Source organism: Topomyia yanbarensis, chromosome 3 (genome assembly GCF_030247195.1).
Source record: "Topomyia yanbarensis strain Yona2022 chromosome 3, ASM3024719v1, whole genome shotgun sequence".
In the NCBI taxonomy this organism is placed as follows: domain Eukaryota; kingdom Metazoa; phylum Arthropoda; class Insecta; order Diptera; family Culicidae; genus Topomyia; species Topomyia yanbarensis.
In genome coordinates this window covers 174,998,122-175,025,933 of record NC_080672.1, presented here as the reverse complement: position 1 = coordinate 175,025,933, position 27,812 = coordinate 174,998,122, and the positions used below count along the sequence as shown (strand labels likewise).

At 36.1% G+C, this 27,812-nt stretch overlaps 1 protein-coding gene across 13 annotated transcripts in view; it reads right to left on the bottom strand.

Moving 5' to 3' along the window:
* The window catches only part of LOC131690615 (unconventional myosin-XVIIIa), a 253,319-nt gene that overhangs the window by 24,354 nt on the left and 201,153 nt on the right, over positions 1-27,812 (bottom strand). Inside the window, exon 1 of one of the 13 annotated variants that reach the window (XM_058976531.1) lies at positions 21,155-23,800. The exons of the other annotated variants lie outside the window; for them this stretch is intronic. Coding sequence (XP_058832514.1) covers positions 21,155-23,173 — 2,019 coding nt within the window. The 5' untranslated portion in view covers positions 23,174-23,800. Of the gene's footprint in view, positions 1-21,154; positions 23,801-27,812 lie in introns of those variants that run through there. 13 annotated transcript variants of the gene reach the window in all.

Here is a 27,812-nt window from a genome sequence, read left to right as displayed (position 1 = left end):
CATATTCCTGTGAGCATTTGAATGTTCTTGCGAACCGCGATTTTGAGTGTACGATTCAGATCTGGAAGGGAGTGAGTTTCCCCATATAACCTACACGCCAATTTTTTTCGCCGAATGTCAACAGCAATTTGAATTGAATTGAGAAATTTCAGTTGTCGTATTAATACGATTGGCCAAAGTTCACTTTTCTATCACACGACGAAGTTTTTGAAGTTTCTATAGTGTCGATGCAGAGTTTACCCGTCGTTTGATTAAAATGCGGAATCTTATACAAGAGGTATTTGTGATCGTCTTCATTTTTTCTTATATCAGGTGCTATTTTTGTGGATAGCTGAAATTGCACATGTGTATCGGTTACACAGTAAGAGGGTATTTTATCGATATTAAACTGCAAAAATAATATCAAAACTGTAATGGAAACTGAGTTATTTCCGGAGCATTACTATAACAGAATGCAAATAATAGAATAATAAATCACTTCCGCGCGCGATTTATTTATCGTTATGATTACTAATGGTTGTGCCAAGTAAGTTCTAAAGAAGTATAAGAACATGAGATAGTTGGCAGTGTTACAGTTCTGTGTGAAGGAAAAGCAACAAAAAATCTCGAATAGAAAAAAAACAAGAGTGAAAACAAGCTGGGACCACAACTAAACTAAACAATATCGACCGTTTTCGCGAATGGAATATGAAAAAAATTATTTGTTATGATATGACTGACGAAAATCGAAAAACTGGTCTTCGATTCCTCTCGCGAAAGGACAGTTCTAAACCCTCATACAAGACTGCAGTTATCACTCCACTCAGACAAGACCATGCGTCATACCCACGCACACCTAATGTCCACTGGATAAATTCCCTAGTTGGTCAAACAAGTACCAAAAACATAGAAATTATTCTGCTCAGTCCCAAGCAATATCAGTCCGATTGGCATCATCCGGTGGATACATCCTCCCTTACAAAACAATGAACATTCAAAATTGCATGCGACAAAATATGTGCAACAATGGTTATACACTGATGGAATCAGCACAAATCGTCCTATTTCCAATAGACCTACAAAATGTGTGTATTAAGTTGGCGATGGTCGTGGTCGTATCTATACAACGAAGATGAAGTTAGAATCTTAGGATTTCACTGAACCACCAACTGCAAGGACCAATGAATATTGGAGAAGGGGCCCTGGTCAGCCGTACTACGCGACTTAGTTGCGATACACTCACAAGAGTGCTGGACGGCACTGACGTCCTTCTTCCGAATACTATTCCGGATCCCGGTCGTCAACTGCTTCGTATCCTTGGCCCGCCAATTATTTTTGTGCACTAGGGCACTGAGGGAGCCAAAAAAATCTTCAATGAGACGGCACTGGGGCAAGCTGGTCGGGTTCCTTTCTTTCGGTACGGTATCTTTTTCTGCTCAAGATACTCCAGCGTCTTCTTGGCGTAATGGGAAGACGCCTTGTCCGACCAGAAAACGTACTTTCCATCCGCTCCTTGACGAACGGCAGAAGAATTTTCTCAACACACTCCTCCTCGTACACTTGTTGATTGATGGCCAGACCGCACGGTTTTGAAATCCCTCTGGCCGATATGGCGTTGTACAGCATAACTTTTTTTTCAAATTTATGCTTAAACTTATATTTCACTTCGGGAGGTGTGGCCGACTTGTCGCTGGAATAGTAGCTGTCATTTTCTGGAATGTGGGTCTTCGAGAGCGGAAAGTAACTTTCGTCGTCCAGTACGAACCAATTTTTTATTGAACACCCACTCAAACTGGCCTCAACCTGAGAAATGGGGTATGATATTTTACGCGGAGAAATATTCTGAAGAACACTAGAAACATAGATATTTACGTTTTCGTAGACGCCTACAATCTCAACAATGACGTTCGAAGTACCGAATTTTGATGGTAAAATTAGCGCAAGATTGTGTAGTATTTCTGAACGTTAGACACACAGGTAACTCAATCATGCAAGAATTCACGTTGGAGAGAATAAGAGGGCAGGAGGGTGTTGAGGATGTGGGTTGTGTTGTCTTACTGAAAATCGAAAGCGCCTGACTAATTTGAAGCAATAATACACAAGGTGATTGGAACGAACTGAAAACAAGTATCGGGACTAGTCAAATAGGTTCAAGAAACGTCACATATTGAATTACAAAATTGTGGCGCGCCGCTTCTTAATAAAGTCAACGGAGTATGTCTAGCTCGTTTGCTTCCGACAAGAACGATCGAGGATGGACGAACTATTTAAGCAACCATCCGTTATTTATCAACAAAGGAACTGATCATTTACATGTGTATTCCAACAACGCGTACGGTTCTGTAATACAAAACAAATAACGGTAGATTGCGAAAACAGAAGTATTTATTGAGTATTTCCACAACTGAACTATGATGATGTGTTGTACGTTCATATCTGAAATTAATTTACCTTTCAGAGAACCCAAAAATTTGTCTTTCGCTATTTTTGTACAATTTCCGGAAGAACCCAAACTCGTTGTATTATAACCACCATCAGTGGAACCTGGGATATGCCCATAAATTCAATCTGCGAAAAAATAAATATCCTTTTCCATAGAGATTCGCTATCCAGAGAAAGGGCAAAGCCCATAATACTCCGACCGTGGCTAAAATTTTTAAGTCCTTTTCGTCAACTTAATTTAGAGCCGTAGTACTCAAGTGAGAGCAAGGATGTGAAGTATACAGATCGGAAAACTAGAAGTAGCAGGATCATTAGAATCAAGCTTAATTTGTGTCTTCTGTTGATGGGGGTCGCGCTTGGGCAGCATAACTACGAATCACTCAAGTCCACCAACATGCCTTGGCCCTCTTTACCGTGAGAGCCGACAAAGATCACCACTGAAAATTTGTCGACGATTAGCATCAATGAAATTGCTGCTGTTCCTCTCTGTTTGCCTGTCGATTGAAACACAAAGACTGTTTTCGTTTTGGGGATTTAGCGTAAAGCCGGCGCTAATCTATTACGACATTAAGTTAGTGTTGGTTTCTGATGAGACGAAGTCGAAACGCACCCATGACTATGTTAAGTTAGGATTTGTGCCCTTTACGTACAAAAAGCGGTTTCACCGAAAATTTTCCCCCTAAGGAAAATTTTTTGTGTTAACCCCATTTTCCTCCTTAGGGAGGAATAAAGCATAGAACTCTCGCATTAGCCTGCTAAGCCAAGACAAATTTCTGCTTCGCTGTGTCTCGTTGGCATAAACAGAACTTCTACTCGGCCGGGACATCACGTTTGACTAGTCGTTCGATTGAAACACAAAAAGTGTTTTCGTTTTGGAGATTTAGCGTAAAGCCGGCGCTAATCTATTACAACATTAAGTTAGTGTCGGTTTCTGATGAGACGAAGTCGAAATGCACCCATGACTTTGTTGTATTAGGGTTTGTGCTCTTTACGTACAAAGAGTGGTTTCACCGAATTGTTTCCCTCTAAAGCGAAATTTTGGTGTTAACCCAATTTTCCTCCATATGGAGGAATATAGCATAGTTGGTTATACACGCTAAATTGTAACTAGGTTTTTAAGGATGGATGCACTTTTTTGCGCCTTTTAAATACCTACTACTATTTCCAACATTACAGAGTCTCGCAAAAAGAAACTATCTACAAGAATAGCACCTGATACAAGAAAAAATGAAGACGCTCACAAATACCTCTTGAATAAGATTCCGCATTTTAATCAAACGACGTATGCTCAAAGACTGAAAGCTGAAGCCAGCAGGATTGGACTTGCCATCAACGTTTCGAAGACAAAATACATGAGAGGAACAGGTTCTAGAGACGACAATGTGAACCTCCCATCCGAGTTCGGATTGACGGTCGACGAATTCATGTATTTGGGCTCACTGGTAACCGACGACAATGATAACAGCAGAGAAATTAAGAGACGGATCTTGGCGGGAAATCGTGCCTACTTTGGACTCTGGAGGACGCTCCGGTCGAACAAAATTCGTCGCCGCACGAAGTTGATTATCTACAAGACGCTGATTAGATCGGTGGTCCTCTACGGCCACGAGACCTGGACTATGCCGGTGGAGGACCAACGCGCCCTTGGAGTTTTCGAACGAAAGGTGTTGCGTACCATCTATGGTGGCGTGCAGATGGAAGACGGAACGTGGCGCAGGCGAATGAACCATGAGTTGTATCAGCTGCACAGACCAAAAATATCCACAAATTATATCCAGGAAAAGAAGTCTCCCAAAGTACCCACTCTCGATGGGGGATGCAACTACAATGTGTCTTCTAACTTATCGTCGTCCATATATGGATATACTGAGTAGTTTGAACCATTTCTTTTTCACAGTATTGGTTTATATAGGATTTATTTATCCATATTTCCTGCACGAGAATTCCGTACGAAACAATATGAAAGCTATAAGGATGAATGGAAAGAGACTGCATTGCAATCAACTGAATGCACGGCTTTTATGCTATCGACATAGCCTAGACATTTCACACTATTTACTTCAATGCAAATAAAAGCTTTGAAATATCTACCTGTCTCATTCACGAATTGCATTCTCCCTGTCGTTCTCTGTTCAAGGGGCTTGAAAGCACAAGTGACCTTGTCTCACTTTACTATATTCAATTGCGCGTTAAAATACTGGACCAGTAAATTCTATTATGCACATAAATCTTTTTTTCGGAAATATGTGACCAAAAAATAAACTTCGAATTCCAAAGCAAATTGAACGTTCCAGGTTCCTGATAACTAATTAAGGTCGAACAATAAAGTAGAAACACCAGATAATCTTAAAACGACGCCGTCAAGTAAAGAAGCATGAAAACAAAAAGAATAAAACCAAAAAAAAAGATGGAAGCCCCAGAAAGTCCATTGCATATTTATTAGCCTTTTCTAGAAAGATGGGATTTTCAAAAACATTTCAAAACTTTTTGATGCAATGGTTCTCATATTCGTACAATCCGGTTTATTCATTTTCTTTATTCAAAAATGTTTTTAGCTTCAAATATATGACCATTTCATTTTAATTATTTCATCATTCAGCAACTTTTTATTCGTTTTGTTCATCTGCGTTCATTGTACTTATTTCATTCGTTTCATTGTTTGGATTCACTCTGATCAGTTTATTCTTTTTTGTGCATTTTACTCATATCATTCATTTTACTTATTTTATTCATTGTTTTCATTGTATGCATTTTATTCATTTTTTTCCAGTTTATTCATTTTGTTTAGTTTTTTCAATTCAATAATCTGAGTACATGTTTAGTTTTAATCATTTCATCCAAATAATTTATTTGATTCAATTTATTTCTTTATATTAATCAATGCATTTTATTCTGCTCATTTTCTTCTTTTTATTCATTTTATCACTTCAGCTCATTTTGTTTATTTGATTCGTTTGTTTTATTTATGTATTTCATTTATTTTTTGCTTTATTCATTTTGTTCATCTATTCTTTTTATTCATTTGATCTATTTCATTAATTTGATGCATTGAATTCACTGGATGAATTAAATCAATTTGATTCATTTGATTAATTTGATTCATGTGATTCATTTGATTCATTTGATTTATTTGATTCATTTGATTCATTTGATTCATTTGATTCATTTGATTCATATGATTCATTTGATTCATATGATTCATTTAATTAATTTGATTCATTTGATTCATTCGAATCATTTGATTCATTTGATTCATTTTATGCACTTCGTGTTCAGTCATTCGTTTTATTTCATTCAATTTGTTAGTACGAGTCAATTTATTCTATTAATCTTATAACTATTTCTAAATATAATCTTAATTTTTATTAAATAACCTAATTTGATTCGTGTATTTTATAATTTTGAATTACATTAATTTTTCTACTCATTTTATGAGGTTTTTAAACCTATTATTACATTTTTTGCTTTCTTTTTTATTTCGGTCGTTTTGTTGATTTCTATAATTTATTCATTTTACTCGAGATTTTATTCGTGCAAGACTAGAAACTGTTTTCATCCCACATCTAGTTGGGTGCATACTTCTCGTGAGTTCTGCAAACTAATCCAATAGTGAAATGTGTAAGAAATGTCTCATCTCACTGCTAGGTGGATTAAATCGGTTTTTTTGTTATAATGTCTTTTTAGTATTCGAAATACACGATAAAGCAAATATGAAAAATGACACGGAATCCCCGAGATGCTTCTATTTTGTAATAATTTTATTGTAAAAGTTATGCACAACCTCAAAAATGTCGGCCAAATATTAGAAATTCAAGAACTGACTAGACTATTTGAAAACAATTAAGTAAAATTATGGCTTATCGGTCCCTACCCTCATAAAGCTGTTGGGCAAGGAACATGAAATGCACTTGACATTGCAAACAATGCGGAATTGGATGCTTCAATACCATTTGAAGAACAGAGCAGTGTTCATAAATCAAAAATTTTGCAAGAAGAATTTGATAAAAAGACCAACATAGCCTCGAGATCAAATTTGATGGGCAACAGACAATTGGAAAGCGGTAATTTCGTGGAACAAGACTAAAATAATGATTTTTGGGCTTGATTATGATGTCAAACGAAAATAAAGAGTCTACAGGAACTTGGAAAATACATAACGCAGGTTTCATATTTCAACAACTTTTGCATCCAAGCAGTATTATACATTTTTTTAACTTTTGCAATATAATTTTTACGAAACAGAAGTATCTCAGAAATTTCGGTGTCATTTTTTTATATTTTTAATGATGCTCAAATAAATTCAACATTCTTATGAATTTTGTCCACGATTCTAAGTGAATTGTTGTGCTTGCACAATTGCAGTGATGGTAAAGCTGTTATGTACAATGTTTTAATTGAATTACATGATAGCAACTGGTTTGTGTACACTAATATGTTTTTAGGTAGATTCGGGTTGAAAAACTTTTTTTGTACATACTATAATACAGCCTCCCAAATGCAAATGTTTTTTTAATGAATTTGATGATCAAGTCTACAAACAATAAAACTTGCAAATAAAATCGTATCCTTGAACGGTTTTGTCTAAAATATTGAACAAATATCGATTTGATTAGAACGAATTAGATGAAATTTTCATATACTGTATATGATTTTCTTTTTTTAGGTAATTAAATTAACATTAAAGATATGAACCTGGACTGCCAAGACCACAGTTAGGGGCTTCCGCACGTGACCCATTCATAAGTGTGGGAACTTGGGTGAACTTGAGACCGAGTTCATATAATCGTAAGTGCTAACATATTAACTGGACCACCTGATCGTTTTAATGTAAATCGTGGCTGTAAGTGCGTCCCATACTTTTAATACATGCGCATGTTAGGCAGCCACATTACACAACACACGCCAATACCCTAAGGCCACACAAATCTATGAAAGGGAATACGCACACAAAAGCCACTCACGAAATAAACTCCATTTAGCTGCACAGGGTAGAGTACTCGAAGAAAACGAAGAACCAAACAGGAAAATAGTCTAGACTACAAAGGCGAGAATGAAATTTAGCTAGGTCGCATCAAATTTAGCTCGAGACAGGACATAACGAAATTTATGGAACTGTTTTTTATTTGAATAAAATTTGCAAGTTGTTAAGTGATGATTTATAAGCCAAGAAAAGGTGTTTTCTAATGTTTCTGGTGACGGGTTCTCGCGCTGTTTGGATCTTTAGATCTCCCGAGCAAACGAAAAGCCCATAATTCCCCCATGATCATGGTCCAAATTCACATCCACTGCTTGGTGTTTTGATAGTGTTTGGAATAGGTTCAACCCATGAAAAGGCCATCACCATGGTCCAGTAGATCCCATTTAAAAACCATATTCTGGTGTATATATGGGTTTTTGAGTCCATTTCATGGTGTTTTGATGATTGTAAAATTTGGCACGGACCATGTTCATGGTATTTTTATAGGATGATATGGTGTTGGAACCCATGAAAATTTGCTCGGGATTCCTTTTAGCGGATTGGATTGACCCTTATGTTTCAGCCTGCTCTCTCCCCTCTGAAGCGAACAGTAACGAATGATACGGATATAATTGTGCCAGTGATGATAAATGAGCGAAATGTTCTTCTTTGCTGACCGAAGCTGTGTTGTCGTTCTGGGTATGAGATTTCGGACGATCATTTTGAATGCATTGGTGGCCTTCTGAAGTTGTTTGGGGAAAGTCTGATTATTTTGGAACCGATTCGGAAAAAAACCAAAATCTGCCTTTGGACAGGGTCTTGATAACTGGGTAAGCCAGCAAGGTGAATGGTTTCTGACACAGATTACAATTAGACACGAAGCCATTACCTTGACTTGGGGATTTTTGTTTCGGTTGATCTCTATGACAATTCTTTGCTGAGATACTTCGACCCACCAGATGAGAATAGACGGTTATCAACGTGCTAGGAACTTTAGGGTTATTGCTACCGCATCTATTAGTGGGTGGAGTGTATATAACGCTGTGTTGCCTAGTGTCCGTAGCGTTACCTGCTGATTGATCAATCAGTATAGCAGGTATAGGAATAAGGCACAAAATAATATTAGTTATTTTAAATACATGTAGGAGCTTTCAGTTGTCAGAATAGGGCTAACGCACTCCCATTGACATGTGGCTCATCAGTGGTTGTCAGCACGGAGAATCAAAATATATTTATAGTGATTGATAAAGTTATCTCTTTGACTCTGGAAAAATGTGAGAAAAAACTGATTTAATTCTTTTTTTCGTGTGAATTATTGTTTGGTATGCCGTGTTGTTTATTAAAATTTATCACCCTGTTCGGTGATTGCGGTGTACCTCTCTAGCCGCATAAGAAGCAAAAACTAGACTGAACTCAGCATTCAAAGTTATCTGAATGTATGGTTTGTTTTGAATTGGCATGAACATCTTTGACATCGGCGATGTGACGAACAAATTGTTCAATTCAGGTGGTTGTTGTATCTAACGAAACTCATTTATTAATCGGTAGTTCTGTCGTTTCTTTCTCTTTTTCTCTCTATCTCTCTCGCTGGTGATAGTAATTAAGCGGAGGAAAAATCTACAAATTATTAAATATTTAGAATACAAATGTTCAAAATAGAAACAGGTTCAACAGTATTGAAGGGACAAAAACAATTGAGAATGAAGCTGATCGCTAGAATCAGCAATTCACGGAGTAGACACCATGGCGAGTTACTGTCATACCTAGCCACCGAAATAATCTGGCCACCCTTGAAGTGTAGTCGGACATTCTAAAAATTACGAGACATAAGAATCCATATTTGCAAATTGTAACAAGTTTAATCTTAAGGGGAGAGGGGGGTTAGTGCTAAGGGTTTCAGCGTGGAAAAAACACTTTTTTGCGTTTTTTAGAACTTTACGTCAAGCGAATTGATCAAAACTTTTGTACATTATTGTGTATCATTTCAATAATATGCTGTAATTTTTCTATGCAAAAATATCGATCAACGTTTGTAGAACATCTCTGGAACAGCATGATTTGTGGAGTTACCTGCCATTCAAAAACTACTGAACCGGTTTCATTTCAAACTGTATGCAATACATCACATTCTATGTAAAAAATACCTAACCCCAACGTTGAGTTTTCAAGATAAATTTTCAATTAGGGGGGTTGTTTACACATTTTAAATAAAAATTTCTATTTTGCACGAAAAATTCCGCCTTAATCAAAAAATTATCTCATAAACTCAACGTAGGGGTTAGGCATTTTCTTTATAGAATGTTTATGCAAATTTTGAAAGAAATCGGTTCAGTAGTTTTTGAATGGTAGGTAACACCGCAAATCATGTTTTTTTTCAGAGACGTTCTACGAAAAGCTTCGTAACCGAATAACTTGTCAAAATTTTTGCATAAAAAATTACAGCATGTTATTGAAATGATACAATTTAATGTACAAAAGTTTTGATCAACTCGCTTCACGCAAAGTTCCAAAAATGTGATTTTTTTTCACGCTGATGCCCCTTACCCCCTTAAATACTATAAATATACTTCATATTAAACCCTCAAAAACACAAGCCAAAAATGTGATTTCAAGAAGCATCGCTCCTAAAACCCAATGGAATCGAAAACTTCTTTTTTGTAGTTTTATCAGTGCGAGTATCGAGGCCCGAAAACGCTCAATCATTTGTATTTCAGCACTTTAATTAGCTTGGCCTCTGAGACCCCTTGCCGATTTGAGAGTTAAATATTATTTTGTCAATAATTCCGATAAAGGAAATATTTTTCACGTTATGCTACCATTGGTCCTGACATGGATTCAAAACTAATCAAATTTTGTAAAAAATTTTTACACGTAAGTTAAACGACAGATAGAGTAAACATAACTTTTCATGAAATCCAGTTTTACAATGTCGATGGTCCAAAGAGCGCACACACTTTAAAAAAACATGACGCGTTGCAAAATCCGAATGAAAATGTTTTATGACTTCGTTTGATATATAATGGGCATCTGTTGCTGTGACTAAACTCTAAATTCTGTCAAAAGTATCAAACCCCGCAGTCCCAGTGAAATTTACGATCACGACAAAGACAATCTTCCGTTCAGATTACAAACAAGTAAAGAAGGTTCATATAATTCGAGAGAAATCTTGCTGAAAGAACGAAAGCAATACTAACTTGTGACAGCACGCGCTCTGATGATGCAAAATGCGTCCCAGTTTCTGTTATTTTTGTTTTTCTTATTTAATCGTTTACCACCACAGCTAAATTTCCTGAAACTCATTCGGGATTATGCAGTCATACATTTGTATATAAATCAACGTCCGTTAGTGTTCATGATTGGCAGAATTTGAGCACATTGAAAATAATTCTGTTGCCAAGTTGAACTGTAAATTGAAGCACACTAACTAAACTATCGGCTGAAACTATGCGCACTTAAAAAAAAATTCTGCTTCGTCGTATGGATACCCAATTCGCCCAAGATAGGACACGCATGCCACAACAGATTAGTAGAATACAAAACATTTCAAATTAACACGTTCGAGACACGCTGCATGAGTACTTAGCGAACCATACCTCGCCCAATAAGTGGACTGAATCGAACCATCTTGGGGACGCCGAACTTTAAATACTGGTCGCATTCTAAAATACGATGGCATGTTGAGAAACGTCTGTTATGTTTAGAAATGTATCTACCACAACAGGAGAAGACAGACGACTATTTTTGCTCGTGGCGTTAATTTATCTTTTTTCGCATTTCAACGCTTTTTGTTTCTATTAAGATAACTAAAGTATGTAAAGTATGAATTTGCTGAACATTTAGTACACATCCAACAAATATAGACAAATTTGACATTCCAAGTAGAAACGACGAGCCTTTATCCATCTCATTCATCTGGATGTCACACTATTCCTTTGATAACTCTGCTTTACAGTCATTTGTTTCGTTCCTAAGGGACCAAGCATAAATCACGTAGCATTTTAGGAAGTAGGGGGAGGGGGGGGGGTACACTAAATTTGCGACGAAGTGTGACGTGGGGGAGGGTAGGGTCAGAAGTTGTGCGACGTAGCATTAAGTTTAAATTTTTTTGAGGGCATTATAACCCATTGATTTGAGAAAACAATTTAATGTTCCTCCACTACAATAAGAAATAAATTTAAATTCACACAAGTTACACTTCAAGCGGTTTTTGATGTGGTAAATTTTACGATTTCCGGAATTGCAAGCTCGCAAAAAAAAACGAAACGTTTTGCATGCGGATTCAACTTGCTACATTAGTTGGCTTATGTTGCTAACTAGTAGACTTAGTTTGGTGGCTGAAGTCAATTTTCGCTTCGAATTCAATTTAGGTGAACATGTGCTTCTTGGAATATTGGTAGCTGCAGAATTTTTAATTGAGATAACTTCTCTTCATGTTCCATGAGAAAACAAAACTATCAACACTATATTTGTCATGAAATGGGCTATTATGTACGCATTTTGCTGTTATAATGAAAATATCGATAAAGAAACATGTTGTAAGGACATGCATTGAAAAGAATTGAAAAACATATGTAATTTTTTTTATTCCCCGGCGGCGTTGTGACCGGAGGGGGGGGGGGTGTAGGGAAATGCTACGTTATTTACAAGGGGGAGGTTAGAGTTTTGTGACCAAATACTACGAGGGGGGAGGGAGGGGTCAAAAACCGCCAAAAAAAAGCTACGTCATTTTTGTACGGCCCCTAAGAAGCAGTACAATGAATAATCTGACTTGGAAAATGTAAAACAGGAAGCGAAAAGTCGAGAACAATGCACCCTTAATAATCCTACCATTTAGGCTAATCCGTTTAATTGAGATAGCTGACACTGCTAAAACAAATGTGTTCTAATGAGTGGGATGAATAGAGGTGCTAAGCTGAATTAGGGTAACCCTAGATAAGGGAGAAAAAAATAATTTTTGTTTAGTGTTTCAATACGATCCAGAACATAGGTAGAGTAGAGTGGGGTCAAGAAGGTCAGTCTTCTTTGGTGAGCTCGTAAGATTATTTTTTGCACTGTTTTTGACATACAAGCACTTGTTGGAAAGGCATATACATCTGGCAACGTTTTGGCAATAATGGTTTTATGCATGGCTAATTTTTTTTCAAGCTAAATATAGTAAGGAAAAGGTAATTTTTTCGATGTTTTTAAAAATCTGAGCGTACGATAGGTTACTATATCCGAGGTTAAATTAAACAATGTACACGCCTAGAAAATCACCGGTTCAACTTTTATTTGAAGAGTGTTTATACTGCAGATTATTTAAAAATTAAATTGACGTCAATCAGGTAAGAAAAATAGAAATGGCAAATGATGTGAAAAATTATGAAACCGTAGAAGGAAATGTTGAAAAATCGTGTTGTTTCGGCAGGCAGCGGCAGTAGGGTTGTGGTACCGGTAATACCGGTACCGGAAATCCCGGGAAGACCGACCCATTTTTGGTACCGTAATACCGGTACTGAACAAAAGCCAGTACCGGTATTTTCGGTACTAAACAATTTTTTATGACAAATATGTTAACTCTGTAGGGGGATCTGTTTCAAAATATCGGTCTGCAAGATAACGTTTAATTATATTAATTTGCCTTCTAGATAAATCGTTGAGATAACACGATTTATCTAGAAGGCAAATGATGATGGCCCCACCTCGTTGTGGGAACGAGGTGGGGCCATCATCATAATAATTCTAGAAGTTAAAGTTTTATTAGCGACATTCTGATTGGTTTCCATTATTCACTGGGTGGCGCGTAATAAGAATATGGTCTAAGTCATGTCTGTATTTGGTTTGCTCTTAAACCTTTATCTATAATAGAACGAACAGCGATTTAGTAGCTAACAGTTTTAGACTTGGTGAACTGCTTCAAATGGGGCGATTTGTAATTATTGGTGATCGGAAAATTCAGAAAAACTCTATAGTTTACAGGAAAGCAAAGAGCCTGGATATGCGTTAGAGAATAGTAGGCAAACGACATAAAGTTCGAAACCAATTTTCAGAAAAGCAAGAGAGGAAATGCGATTAACCTGCTAGGACTTACTGCCATTCTCGCTTTGATTTACTGTTGTTTATAGGGTTTCATACATTTACCATCTGTTCAAGTCGACGAAAGTCGCACCACTTAGCAGTTATTGATTTCAAAGTGGCCTAGATTTCGAAATGAAAGAAATTGCCCTATACGAAAAATATCTTCTGTGAAATGAGTCTTGCCATTCCGAAGCAATTAAAAACAATAAACATGTTTTTTGATCAGCAAAAATCTATCATCTGAGAATAAAATCATCAGTTTGAGCATTCAATTTCTGTTTGAAGCTTTTTTTCGAATTTTTTAAAAAAAATATTCGAGTACCGGTACTTTACCGGTACTGAGGGCTTCAGTACCGTAGTACCGGTTCTCGCCAAAAAGGGTCGGTACTGCGAACCCTAAGCGGCAGTTTGCGAATGACTTCTTCGGTGTCCTCCTCGCCGCCAGAGTGTTGAATTGAAGTTATTCATTCCGGCTCACGTGCTTGCTTAGCTGTGAGACGATCAGTAGTGACTGCTGACCTATCGTACCCCCAAGCGTATATTTGATGTGGATGCCCGTATTCAGCATTAATTTTTACGTAAGAAAAAACTCACTTGACATTTTTTTACATTATTTAAATGTACTGTACTGAGGATAAAAAACAATGCGTTTTCGCAGAACAACACGCGAAAATATAAACGTCGCCGTAACTAACGTAACAGCTGATTTAGGGTAACCGTGTATCTAATTAACACAAGATGAGCGATCTCTGCAATAACATAGCAAAGATAATGCCCTATACCTATTTGACCCCATTCTACTCTACTATTATTAGATCTGCTGCGATGGAGAAAGGATCGGTCGAAAATAAACCGATTGTTTAACTGCCCTCCTCTACCAGAAATTGTTAGATAGTGGCAGTGATTTTTTTTTCAATTCATAACATACATAAGAATTACATATTTCATTCCGATTCAAATGAAGATTTCAGTAGAAAAATCTGCTAGTCCGGAGTAACATGGACCCACCGCAATTTAGTGTAAAGAACAACTTTTTTCTATAATATTTTTTATTACGTAAGACTTGAAAAAAGTGTGATCAACTGTTCATTCCAAAAACGGGCCAAAGGAGTTTTTGGATGAATTTATGGACGTTACAAGACCATTCTTCTAGTGTTTCATTTTGTTTTAAGATATTATAAATGACCAAATCTTCGAAGAATTTTAGATTTTGTTACCGAACAAACTAAAAGGGAAACAAATTAATATTCTTTTACTTATAGTTAGGTATATGCCCTAAAGCGAGCGTAAGCAAAATTTGTTTGATTTTCACCAAGTGCTAAATTGTTATCCTGAAGATGAAAAATATATATGTATGCTTCAAGCTAAAATTTGTTTATTCCTCATTCAGCTTGGCAATTTGGGACAATATCTGTATAATATATTCCATATTGAAATAAGTTAAGTGTATTTTTGGCAGCTAGATTCACGCGCGTGAATTGCAAAGTTATCAGAATGGGATGAAAACATATCTACGTCTTTTCTATCTATTCTCACGATATTCACACCTATTAACACTTAGCTGCACAGAAGAAATGACTATGTGAAGGATTGACTTCGATTATCCATAAAACACATTATATACTATAGGGAAATTTTGGAAAATATCGGACGAACAGAAAGACACGTCCGAGCAGTTCGATAGTACTCCCACTTTCAAACAACATTGAACTAACGCTGATTAAGCCAAAAACAATATAATCTATTGTTTCAAGTCAGCGTCGACATGTTGCGCATCAAATTCGTGACTTTAGCCTTTCCTTATTTTGAACCATCTATTGCATTATAGTTAGGAGAAATTGGAAAGGTACAAATGTACCACTAGGTGGAAAAAACAGATTTTTTTATATTAAACTTTTTAAAGTTAGAACAATCTCTACTCCCATGTGCGGGGGCTTGAAATCTCTAGGCGGAAAGCTCATGGAGCTATCAATTTCGTCTTACTAGCTCGTATCTATTGCCTACTGTGCACCGTGCAAATAAAATTGAAAATTATTAAAAAAATTGAAGGACTGAGCGGCAGCGTATGAATGAGTGAGGTAATTATTCTTCATGTTCAAGCAAATCCGACGCAACATTGCAACGCTAATAAGTACTGTTTAAAAAATCATACGTTCATAGAAATTAATTGATTACAAATTCTTATTTTCGTAACTATCCGTCAGACTATTACTACTCTAGCCTTCTTCATAAAAGACCTTTTACTGACTAAAAATAGTGGATCAAAATTGTTTAATTAAGATACATATTAGCGCATCTGATCCAACTTTATGCTGTCATGTTTGACATTTGGACTAGAACAAAGTTCTGCGACGGAATACACACAGTTGTAAGAGAAAGAAGAAAAGAAAGTACGTAAGATCCCCGCATATCTCGGTTCAATGGTTACCCTGAGATCAGGAAGCCAAACGCACGAAATTAAAAGTATGTTCCCGTCACGTTTGGTAAACAGGGGAAATATTGCTTTTGAGTTTAACACGCTTTAGTCCGTTGCAGTGAGAAGGTTGGCATACAGCCAAATTAGATATTGCTTGGCAGATGTAGTTCAACTGCGACGTAAAATAAATTAATACTACTCGCTGACTTATGATCGGATCATGTTTCAACGGGGATGAATAGTAAATATTTATACTAATGATTCAAATGCAAGAAAAATACGAAGTTACAATGAGAATGTGAACAAGATTTAATTACAATTAGTTTTAAGGGGGGGGGGGTGGTTAAGGGATTCAGCGCACAAAAAAATATTTTTAGAACTTTCCGTAAAGCGAATTGATCAAAACTTTTGTACATTATAGTGTATCAACTAAACCTAAACAACATTCTGTAATTTTTCTAGGTAAAAATATTGATGAACGACTTGGTGACGAAGCTTTTAGTAGAACGCCTGTGGAAAAAACATGATTCGCGGTGGTACCTGCATTCAAAAACTACTTAAACGATTTCTTTCAAACTTTGCATGCAGATTCTATGTAAAAAATACCTAACCCCTACGTTGAGTTTACGAGATAAATTTTCAGTTAAGGGGCTTTTTTACAGATTTTAAATAATAATAAACGCTGAAACCCCTACCCGCTTAATGCAATGTAGGGACAATTGTTGTTTCTTTTCAGGGGTGAAGGGGGGGGGGGGGTAAGGTAGTTTCGGTGAAAAAATATCGTTTCTTTAAAAAATTTGGCGGCACAGAGTGTGTTACTCTATTCAGTAAATTTATATACAATAATGCGACAATTTAACAACATTTTACTAAAATTTCATAGCAAAATATTTAAAATTGGGTGAGTGACAATGAATCTTCAAGAGGCACCATGAAAAAATACGGTGTACAGCATAACTCAAAATCTCCTGTACTAACCGTTCTGAAATTTCGTACAGTTCTTCTTCGCATTATCGCCTAGGTAACAACGGAAGCTTTTTACAAAATTTGTATCATTATTATTTTTACAATAATATTTTATTTGATTTTTATAGCAATAATTGGACTTTTTGCTTCAAAATACTACGAAAAATTAAAAAATCGAGCAATAAATAAAAGCTACGATAGTTACCTGGGAAATGATGCGAAAAAGAAATGTACAAAATTTCAAAACCATTGGTTCAGTAGATTTTGAGTAATGAATAGTAGGAGCCTCAGGAGATTTACTGTCACTCGCTCAATTTTCAGTAATTTGCAATGAAATTTTGAGAAAATATGGTCCAACTGTGCATTATAAGGGTAATCAGCTTATTTTCGCCATGTTTCTATTGTCATCCTACACATTTGAAGTTGTTGAGCAGCATTTGTCATCTTTGTTCAACGCATTGGGTCAGGCAAATGGTTGGGCGACAATTGGGGCACTGTGAATTTTTAGTTGAGCTCAAACACGAGCATTTCATCGTTTTTCTGGGCATTTATATTATTAGGTTGATTCTTAACAACGAAGCAAAGCTGTCGATGCCAATTTATACACATTCCATCGTTTGCAGGCCAAATAATTAATGAGGTAATAGGGTGTAAATAGGCTTTTTTTATAAAAATAAAAGACATAGCTGAATTAACCTCATCCCCTGGAATGGCTATTACCATCACTGTAAGTTGCGACATTGATACCGCATTTAAACGGTTGACTAAAAACCTTTTCTGAAATGAGCTAGGAAAAAATACGTGAAATGAACCATGTACTTTTTGTTTACAACAATTGTTTCACAGCAATTCCGGCAGTTTTACGAAGGCTGGCCATAGCAGTTGTTGAAAAGAGTTAGAATTGGTTTAGCTCTATTTTGGCTTTATGCATAAAATATACTACATTGTTTGCTACAATTTTAATCAGATTTATTATTGAGAAATACTAAGAGAAGACCCTTAGTATTTATCAATAATCAATTGAATACAGCTTGAACATGGTTAGAGTCCTAGGGTATCTATACGATTGAAAGACATTTTCACGCAATACTACCATGCGCAAATAAATAATGTTTAAAACAGATCGGAATTGGATATGGGCGTGTTAATCGTGAATCGATCAAAAGACTCGACTCTTGAAGGTGAATCAGCAACGATTCTATTTCAAAAAATTGCGATTCTTAAAAAAAACTTGCGGTTAAACGACTTAGTAGAATGTTTAATTAGAACAGAATCCATTACTGCAAAAGTTGCCTATTTCTGTAAGCATTTAACGGAACCAGCATTTTAACGCGTTTTTCATTTCCAAGCTGACTAAAGTTTCACGCAGAATTGAATGCCCTCAGTTCAGAAGAAATATAAATTCAGTTACCAACAAAAACATTTACTTGTTATATGTGAACAAATTGAAGCCAAAAGGGTGCATCATTTACATTTTAGAGCATAAGCGAACTGCTTAACACGGTGCAACAGTGATTTTGTACTTTTCAAATGGTCGGTGTTAAGTCAGACCGGACTAAGTGACAAAATAATGATTTCGAGAAAAACGGGTTTGAAGTTTGAATCGCAGCATCCTCTACGTTATAATTGGATATTATTTTTTCCCATAATTCTTGTTTATGGTTACATATTTCAAATCTGGAAAAAGTTGAATGTAGCTGAAGAAATTCTCCATCCAGTGTTGTAATTATCTCATTTTTTGATGTTTTGCGACTTAGTCCGGTCTGACTTAACACCGACCAAATGACCTAGTATAGGTTGTAGATCTCATTCAATTGAACACAAAATGATATATTACTTGTTTTGGCCTGAGCCTTTATTTTTTTCCTTTTTCAAGGATTTTTTTGAACGTGTCCACTGGAAAACAGATAGAGAAAAGTGACCAAAACGGTGAGAATGAAGAAACGGTGTTTTATTGGAAACACTGAGAAAAGATATGTCCTCAAGCAGGAATCAAACCCGCAATCACCCAGTCTCTAGTTGGGTGTGTTAACCACTCCGTTAACCACAAGATGATGTATGAAAAATGTTGTACGCTCTCAAAATCTTGATTTTTAGGAACAAAAAAACTATTTTTCGGGACTTTCGGCACTCGAAAAATTTCAGTGCTGCCATTTTTCATACGATTTTCAATATTTTGAGTGTTTTGGAAAGGAGAGGAAATGATTTTTCCAACGGTATGCTTATTTCCTTTTGTTAAAAATACTATGCGATTTGTTGACAACAATATTTTGCAGTTTTTCAATGGAAATTGTAAAAATTACTCAACATTCTTCTTAGGAAATGTATTTGTTTCATTTAACATTCAATTCCACATTTTACGACATATGTATCGCCAAAACCGGATGAAGAATGGCAGAGTTATGATTTTTTTTCCAAATTAGCAACTTGCTCGCATGAACTCACGTCGCGCATTATAAAATTCTAGAATTATATCTTCTTTTATTTTTCCCAATTTTTACTTCAAAGTTCACACATCGTCGCTGTTGTGCTATCTTATGACAAGCGCCATTTAGCATATTTCGAGATAAACGATTTTAAAAGTTTGAGATTGAATATCTTGAAACTTATAAATGGTACAAACAATTCAAATAAGACAATTGGATCTTCTATCTATTGTCTATTAATCTCTCAAATATTAAGAAGATCGGTTGACCATGTCGTGAGTTTTTACTATAAACGTAAACGAAAGTCGCACTAACACGTGTCATAGGTGTGTATTGATGACAAAATTTGTGCCTTATTCGTGCATGGAAAATTTTCTATAGAAAAAATCATCAATTATTAACTTTTATTCATATCTTTGGCTTCATTTGGTCTATAAACAATCGGTAAGATGTATATTTTGTGTTACCAAATATGCTATATTTCCAGTTGAAAACTTAAACTGCATTTTTCTCAGAATTCATGTATTTTTCTTTTGAAAATGATTATGCCATTGTGTTTCTCAGATAGTTTTACACATAAAAACATTTTATACATCAACATAACTTGAGCCAATCCCTAGACACAGTCATTTGAAACAATAAATCAAAAAGTTTCTAATTTGGAAAAAAATTAATAACTCAGTCATTTTTCAACCGATTTTGATGATAAATAGGGCGTTGGATGCGGAATTACAGGTTCTCTTTAAAATTTAATTGAAACGACGACGTTTCTTAATAACACTGCCAAGCGATTTTCATGTTTTCCATAAAAAAAATCGCAAATTGATGGTTGATTTCATATTGTTACCCCAAAACCTTAACATAGCATACCGTTGAAAGGGAATTTTTTCTTCTTTCCAGAACACCCATTAAATTGAAAATCGTTTGAAATGACCACGTAGAAAATTTTTTATTACTGAAATCCTGAAAAATATTTTTTGCTATAAATCAAGATTTTGAGGGTGTTGTGAGTGATCAAGCGTTATTTTGTATTACATTTGACCAGACCAACAATCTTTAACAGATCACTTGAAAAGTACATTTTTTCTTTTTCGCACAGTGTAATCAATGTCTGTTGTATTTTTACTCCATAATCCTATTTAGGGCCAGCACAGAAACAAAATTCAGTTTGAAACTGAAATTGAATTTGAACCGAAAATAACTGAATGAATGCGCTGCATCGAACTAATGTAGTTTGCTACCAAATAGAGTGAGTTAGTTGGGCAGCTTACTGTGGACATCAATCGCATAAAAATAAATAAGTCCGATAAACACACGAGCGCTTATTTGTATATATAGAATCATGAAATATACTCCAAATTAAAATCAAACAGATATCCCTTTGATCTTCCCAAATGAATCACTGAATCGATCAAGAGTCGATTCTTTTTTGTGAATGAATCAGACACGATTCATCTACAAAACTGAATCGGTTTGCCCATCTCTAGTCTGAAAGGATGCAATCCACCAAACAAATACAATATATCGAGATTTAACTCGTAAAACGAAGAAATCATCCCCCGAAAGAATTTTGCAGTTTTTACCAGAACTGCATAGAAACTCGTACAATTGATATGCAAACAATCTATGCCGAATGGTAAGACATTTAGTGTCAGATGGCAGGAACATCGTCGCTTCATGAATCAGGAAACAAGATAAATTGGCTCGATTGGTATGGTTTCCGTGTGGTTCGTAGATGTTCTTCGTCACACCACTATTTTCTTCACGTGGAAGGAAGGAGAGGTAAAGGAAAAAGGCAAGATACTGGAAAATGGCAACAAAATACAATCACCACACAACACAATTTTTATACATCAAGAAGAGATTCTTTGAAAAAGAACTACCTGCAAAATAAGGAACACATAGACTTACTTCTTTATCGTCCACGACTGTAACGTTATCATCATCCATGCAATCGTGGAAGGTATCCCGGCTGACTGATGACATACGAGAGCTTGATCTTGACAGAGAAGGTTGACACTTCAATAGCTGTATTCCGCGTGACATTATACTTGAAACGCTCTTTGATTGATACGTTCCACATAAATCCTGCAGGATATCAGTTCCCGTGTTACTTTTGCCAACCTTTCCCCATTCATGCGTAACATGATCGGTGCGTTTTAGGAAATGTTCTATTTTGTCGCTAAGGTAATCGGGCACAGCAGATTTCTCCGAGGATGCTGAGGCGGATCGAACCGAAGAACGTCGGCGAGGTATCTCCAATGAACCACAATCATTAAGTCGGAAAGAATCATTTACTTCGAGCGAGTGTGATAACAAACTCCTTGGTGTCACCGATCGAGACGATTGCCATGAATCGTAGTTACTTAATACAGAAGACGATCGTGTAGTGGACTGGGAATATGGCGAAGATGATCGAGATAGTAGAGAAGATTCCCTCGATAGTTCGTCCAGCGTACTATCACGAGAAAGTGCAAGAGAAAGAGGTAGTTTGTCAAGTTTTCCCCAACTGCGCCGTCGTTCAGTATTCAGAGAAGTTTCCTTTGAGAAGTGTTGGTAGCTTTGTAGGGTTGGTCTTAATATTGCATCCGTAGATGCTCCGAGATCAACTGTCCTTGACTTATGGGCAGAAATGATTGGCCGAATACTTGGGCGGTTCGGAGACCTTTCATTTAGGAGTGATGTGGGGGAATCTGATGAAACTGAGCCATTGTTGAGTTTAATTTCTGGTGTATGCGTATGTTTATTACCAATATCAATGGGTTCCGAACCAACAACATTTGATATATGTGTCATAAGTTTATCGTTCAACGATAACTTTTGTGTAGATACTGCCGGGACTTCTTGCTTAACATCGGAACGATTTAGTGATTCAGTTTCGGAATTTGTTCCATTGGCAGTAATCGAAACAGTTGTCTCCAGTACGACAGGACTTCCTGTCGGAGGTTCGTTAACAACTTCGCTGGCTTCAGGTTTTGATTTTATTATTTTTCTCTTTACAACTTTTACTGTCTTCTCTCCGCCGTCTTCTCCAGTTGGGGTTGAATCTGTAGATGTCTTAATTACTGTTCTCTTCACAATTTTCTTCACTATTCTTTTCACTTTCTGTGGTGGAGGTGATGTCGTAAGCGATTCCTCGACTTCATGCGTCGTTAAATTTGAAGATAGTTTCGTTTCATTTTCAATAGGTTTCGACATATGATCATTCTGAGCAATATCTTCTTTAGTGCCTTCAGATCTAACCTCAGTAGCGCTATACTTTACAGATAATGCATCTTTAGTATTCAGCTCAACGCAGGATGATCCATCATTCGTTTCTTTCAATTTTGTGATCAGTCTTTCTGATTTAGGTTTACTTTCAACAGTTTTCTGAGACACTACAGCATTCGTTGCAACTGATGCTTCTAAAATGTTTGATTTCTCATCATTGTTATTCTCATCGGTTGCTTTTGTTTTCACCTTTGAAGTTTCCTTGTTAAAGTCAGCTCCAGCGGATACACCAGTGTTGCTTGTGGCAAGTTTGTCCTTGCTGGCAGATGGTTTGATGAAACTTCTCCAGCTAACTTTCGGCTTGGCGCTGTCACAGTTTTGTTCGAATTTCGAAATGCTATCGCTCAGCAGTGATATTTTTTTGAAAACCGGTGGTGGTTTTTTTGTAACAGGTACTTCCATTTTTGTATTTATCGACGAAGAAAATAATGTCGATGATGAGGGTGATAATGTGGGTTTCGGTTCGGAACTACTATTATGAAAAGATTTTCCATTACTAAATGGTCGGCCGTTTGTTTCAAGGTTGCTCAAATCGGGCATAGTTTTGGAGTTACATATCATTTCTGTTCCGGTAGATATGGTCGAATTCGTTGTTGGTCGTTGTTGTTGGACAGCACTAGTTGACGTTGAAGACGTCGGAATGACGGGTATAGGACGCATTTTCCTTTTGAATTGTTAACCTCCTTCACACATGCTTTATTTTTACTCGCATCTGCGTAGAATGAGCGCACTGATGATTCACAAATTTGCCTAAATGCAATCTTTACTTCTTTCGACTGGCAGGACTTTATAAACTGCTACACTATGCTCACATTTGCAAGCGAATATTTCCACTTTCACTTTATCCCAATTTTCGACCAGGAAATTTATGCTTGGTCGCTGAAATACTATCGAAAGATCTGTTCGGTCTTGTTTGCCGTAAACCAACTCATTTATTGTAATTAATCCAAGCAGCGACTGAAAGCGAAAGCCCGGCGATTTCGAATGACACTCTTGCAAAATTTTCGATTAAAATTGGAACCGATTCTACTAGTTTTACGCGGCAGAGTGAAGTATAGTCGAAGATCGTTATACGAGGATATTGTGTAAATTGAAAATTCGAATATTTATATAATACTAATAGGAAAACCAGAGCGCCACAAACTTAAACGGCGATCGGTAGTTCCCCTCTTATACAGAAACTACGACCGTTCGAATTTTGATGCACTCGTTAGCTTTTCTTCTCCCGCACTGACCGAGAATAATAACATAAAAAAACAAAAAACCGAACCAAAATTTCGAGAGATCTGCTCGCTAGAGCAACCGTCTGAGAACTGTTCGTCGCCGGCGCAAGAAAAACGTTCATCGCACCGATTTTGTCAGTCGTAGTCAGTATTTTCTCACTTTTTTCGATCGTCCTCTGGTACTATTCCTTTGTCGTCTTTTTTACTCTGCCGGAATTGCTATGCGCGAACGCGCTTTCGCATTTCGTACATCGGGTATTTTTAAAATTTGGACCAACTCGCGCATACTAATTGTCGTCCCATTAAGAAGCGAACAACAAAATGATTTCTACGAAAAAAAAATATGCCAATCGGGAAGTGGTGAAAGATGCAGCTAGCGTAAACAGGTGGTGGAAAAATATGAACAAATTTCAAATTTACGGAATATGTATGTAGATGCGTTAATATAACGTGCCACCGACCTACAAATCAGCTGCTGACATTTTGATTGGCCACCCAACTTCGTTCAACCCAACGATTGGCGTGTTGGAAACTACAGATGGTCGGTGTTAAGTCAGACCGGAATGAATTGTTGCCAAAATTCATGCTTATTGTAACATATTTCAAAACTGGCAAAAGTCGAATGTAGCTGAAGAAAGTCTATATCCAGTGCTATAATTATCTCATTTTTTTAGATTTGGCGACTTAGCCCGGTCTGACTTAACACGCGGGTATCAAGAAAAACCAAAGTTTTTTATCGCAAACAATTTCGTAAAAGGTTCTAAACCAAATGTCCTATTTTTAATAAAATAGAGATGTACTCAGATCTAACGTGAAATTAAACATTTTTCGAAGCATTTCGTAAAAGCCCCCAGAATTCGCATAGCAGTGTGTTTGTCTTAAGCACATGTAGCTTTGTTATTCTTAAGTGACTATGGTTGCAATCCATTTTTAGTGCAAGAAGACTTCAGAAACTAGCTAAAAGTAGATCCTTTTTAGGTCAATACAAAGGAAGTTTGAATGTGTAGTCATTTGGATTTAAACCAATTAAATGGATTAATGTGTGTAATGCTTCTTATTCAAAATCTGTTAATTTTATATTGCAATTTTCAAAGAATCTATGTACATAATGAAGGCAATCTTCGTTGTGGTGTATTTATAGAATTTCAGGATTTATGATTAGGATTAAACTTAAAGATTTCTTCTAATTTAATTTTTTTTTTTTTTCATATTTGCAAATATCCATTTCTCGAGAAAGTCATCTCATAGACACATCAGCGCAATTAAAAACAATTATTTTAGCAATATTAATGTAAACACTATCCTGCTTAAGAAATATTTTTTCCTGAAAAAATATGGAGGAGGATTCGTTTTGAACTTGGTAGAAGATATACGTTTCTATTATATCGACGTTGCGTTGCGTTTTGACGATTTGCATTGCTGATTATCTAATAAGAGTTGCTTAAGAAATGGTAAGTATGAATTCATACCAATCCGACCAATTTTAGAACCTCAACAGCATGATAGACACCATTTCTGGCCGCCCACATCTCCATTGTAAAGGATACGGTAGACGAGAAGTGTTAATACTTCACCTATTTAACGAAAGGATAACGATTCATTAGACTCTTCCATAGATATCGCAGAGTTGAATATTTAGAAGGGTTACGGTCTAGGATTCGCTCCAAGCAAGCGATGCGACATGTAAAGCTTAGTTTATTATCTAGCTGTGTAGTCTTCGAGTACACCGTCACTCGAAAAGAAAAGATCTTGTTCAGTTTTTGAGTTTTTTTCAAACTCTTTGCAGCCGGCTAACGAGTGCCTATATTTTCTAAACAAAGGCAATTTGAACTCCAAACAACCGGCCGTAGGAGTAATGCCTAGAAAATCTTATCTTATGTGTAATTTATCGCAACAGTACAAAGACAGATTTATAGCAACAGTATTTAGACTGATTTCGGTATTTCAACTCAACGATATATTTATATATTTGAGTTGGAAGCCACCGGACGATAACAAATAAGATGGACAAATAGTTATGATAACGTGAAATATTATAGATCAAAGAAAGTATGTCCTTTTGTTTCGGAATTTTCGTTTGAATACACGTATGAGAGATAATTACGATTATCTAAGGGAGATTGAATATGGCACGGACATGTTAGCAATAGCATAAAATTAGACACATAAGTGAATACGCTGCGAATTTGGAGTACATGTTCACCCATAGTCATCGATAATAGTCAAATTAAACGATTAACAGAAGGCTTATAGCGCCCCGTCGTCGCCGGTTTTTAGAACCAAATGTTATCAATATACCTAGACTCGCTTGGAGGCATGAGGTAGGAGACTTGTGAGATATATGTTATATCGCCGTTTGAATAGTGAAAATATCAGTTCTCAGCGTACAAAAAGGTCAACACAAGAAAAAGGAATTTGTGAAGACGCTGAGAACAAAAAATAGATAGAAATAACAAGTGAAAATAACCGGCCCAAAAATTTAAAAGGTAAACTACAAAAAATCGCTACATAGAGCACCCACTGATACGATGTTCCTTTTAAGGTGCACTATGTAGCATTAAATAGATTCGGATTTATCAACCATATAAACTAAATTTAAATTCAAACATTAAAATTCTAAACAAAGCGAGAAAAAAATAAAAAGCTTTTCTGTGGAACATTAAATTTATGTACGTTTATAGTGAATTTTTATTAAAAACCTTCTAATTTTATATGTGTTCCAAAATAGATGTGATTTGTTATTTGTCTTAACTCAGCAGGAAGCGGAATGAAAATCGTTTGACCAAGGTTGGTGGAAGCCCTGGTGCGTCTATACTATCTAGTCCTATAAATACAATTGCCTGTAGTAATGATTATGAGCTATTGGGTTATGCAGAGCATTTAAAGCATACATTGTTGTTTGCACTTTAGTCAATCCAAGCAAGGGTAAAATGTTATGAGAATTATTGGTATTAAGCAGCAAATCAGGAGACATAATTGATTTCTTGAAAATAATTTTAAGACATTTATTCTAAAGTTTTTGAATGGATATGGGTCATTCCATGCGAAGTGATCAAGGCACGTGTAATCGACCTCCACGGATTTGAACAAAATTTAGAGGAATTGTTCATCTAAGGCCAATATATAAAAACCCAAATTTTTGTGACAATTGAACCACCCCTCGGGTCATGGGAGCACCCCCCGTTTTGGCAAATTGCCAAAACCCTTGATTTTCTTTTGATCATATCTCCGGTTCTATTTACTCTAGAATCAAACCACAAGATGGCTTTTGAAGAAAATTGTTCAAGGAGTCTATAAAAAATATTTTTTGCCGACAGTGTTGCCAACTATGCAATTTTTTCAGTTAAATATTAAAAGTTAATTTTTCTCTCAATACGTATATTTTAATTTTGAAAATGTTAATGGCGCCGCGTTCCTCAGACATTTTTACATAAAAAACACTTATCATCCCAATATAATATGAGCGCATCCTGAGATACACCGTTTTGAAGAGAAAAAACCGCAATTTTCCATATAAAATCTCAAGGACACAACACTAAAAAAACAACTTGAGTATTCTGAGTTCAAACATAATTTTTCGTGAAGTAGACGAGAAATGATGAAAAACTACGTATTTGGTTTGCTTCTAGCAGATCAGGGTCGATTTTTATGACAGTTTGAAGATTTTCTCAATTTTGGCCAATAAAAATGGATTTTTATATGAGAAAATCGGAGTTTTTCTCTTCAAAACGGTATATCTCAGCATGCGCTCATATTATATTGGAACGATAAGTGTTTTTTATGTAAAAATGTCTGTGGAACGCGATGGCATTAAAATTTTCAAAATTAAAATATACCAATTGAGAGAAAAATTAACTTAATATTTAACTGAAAAAATTGCATAGTTGGCAACACTGTCGGCAAAAAATAATATTTTTATAGACTCCTTGAACAATTTTCTTCAAAAGCCATCTTGTGGTTTGATTCTAGAGTAAATAGAACCGGAGATATGATCAAAAGAAAATCAAGGGTTTTGGCAATTTGCCAAAACGGGGGGTGCTCCCATGACCCGAGGGGTGGTTCAATTGACACAAAAA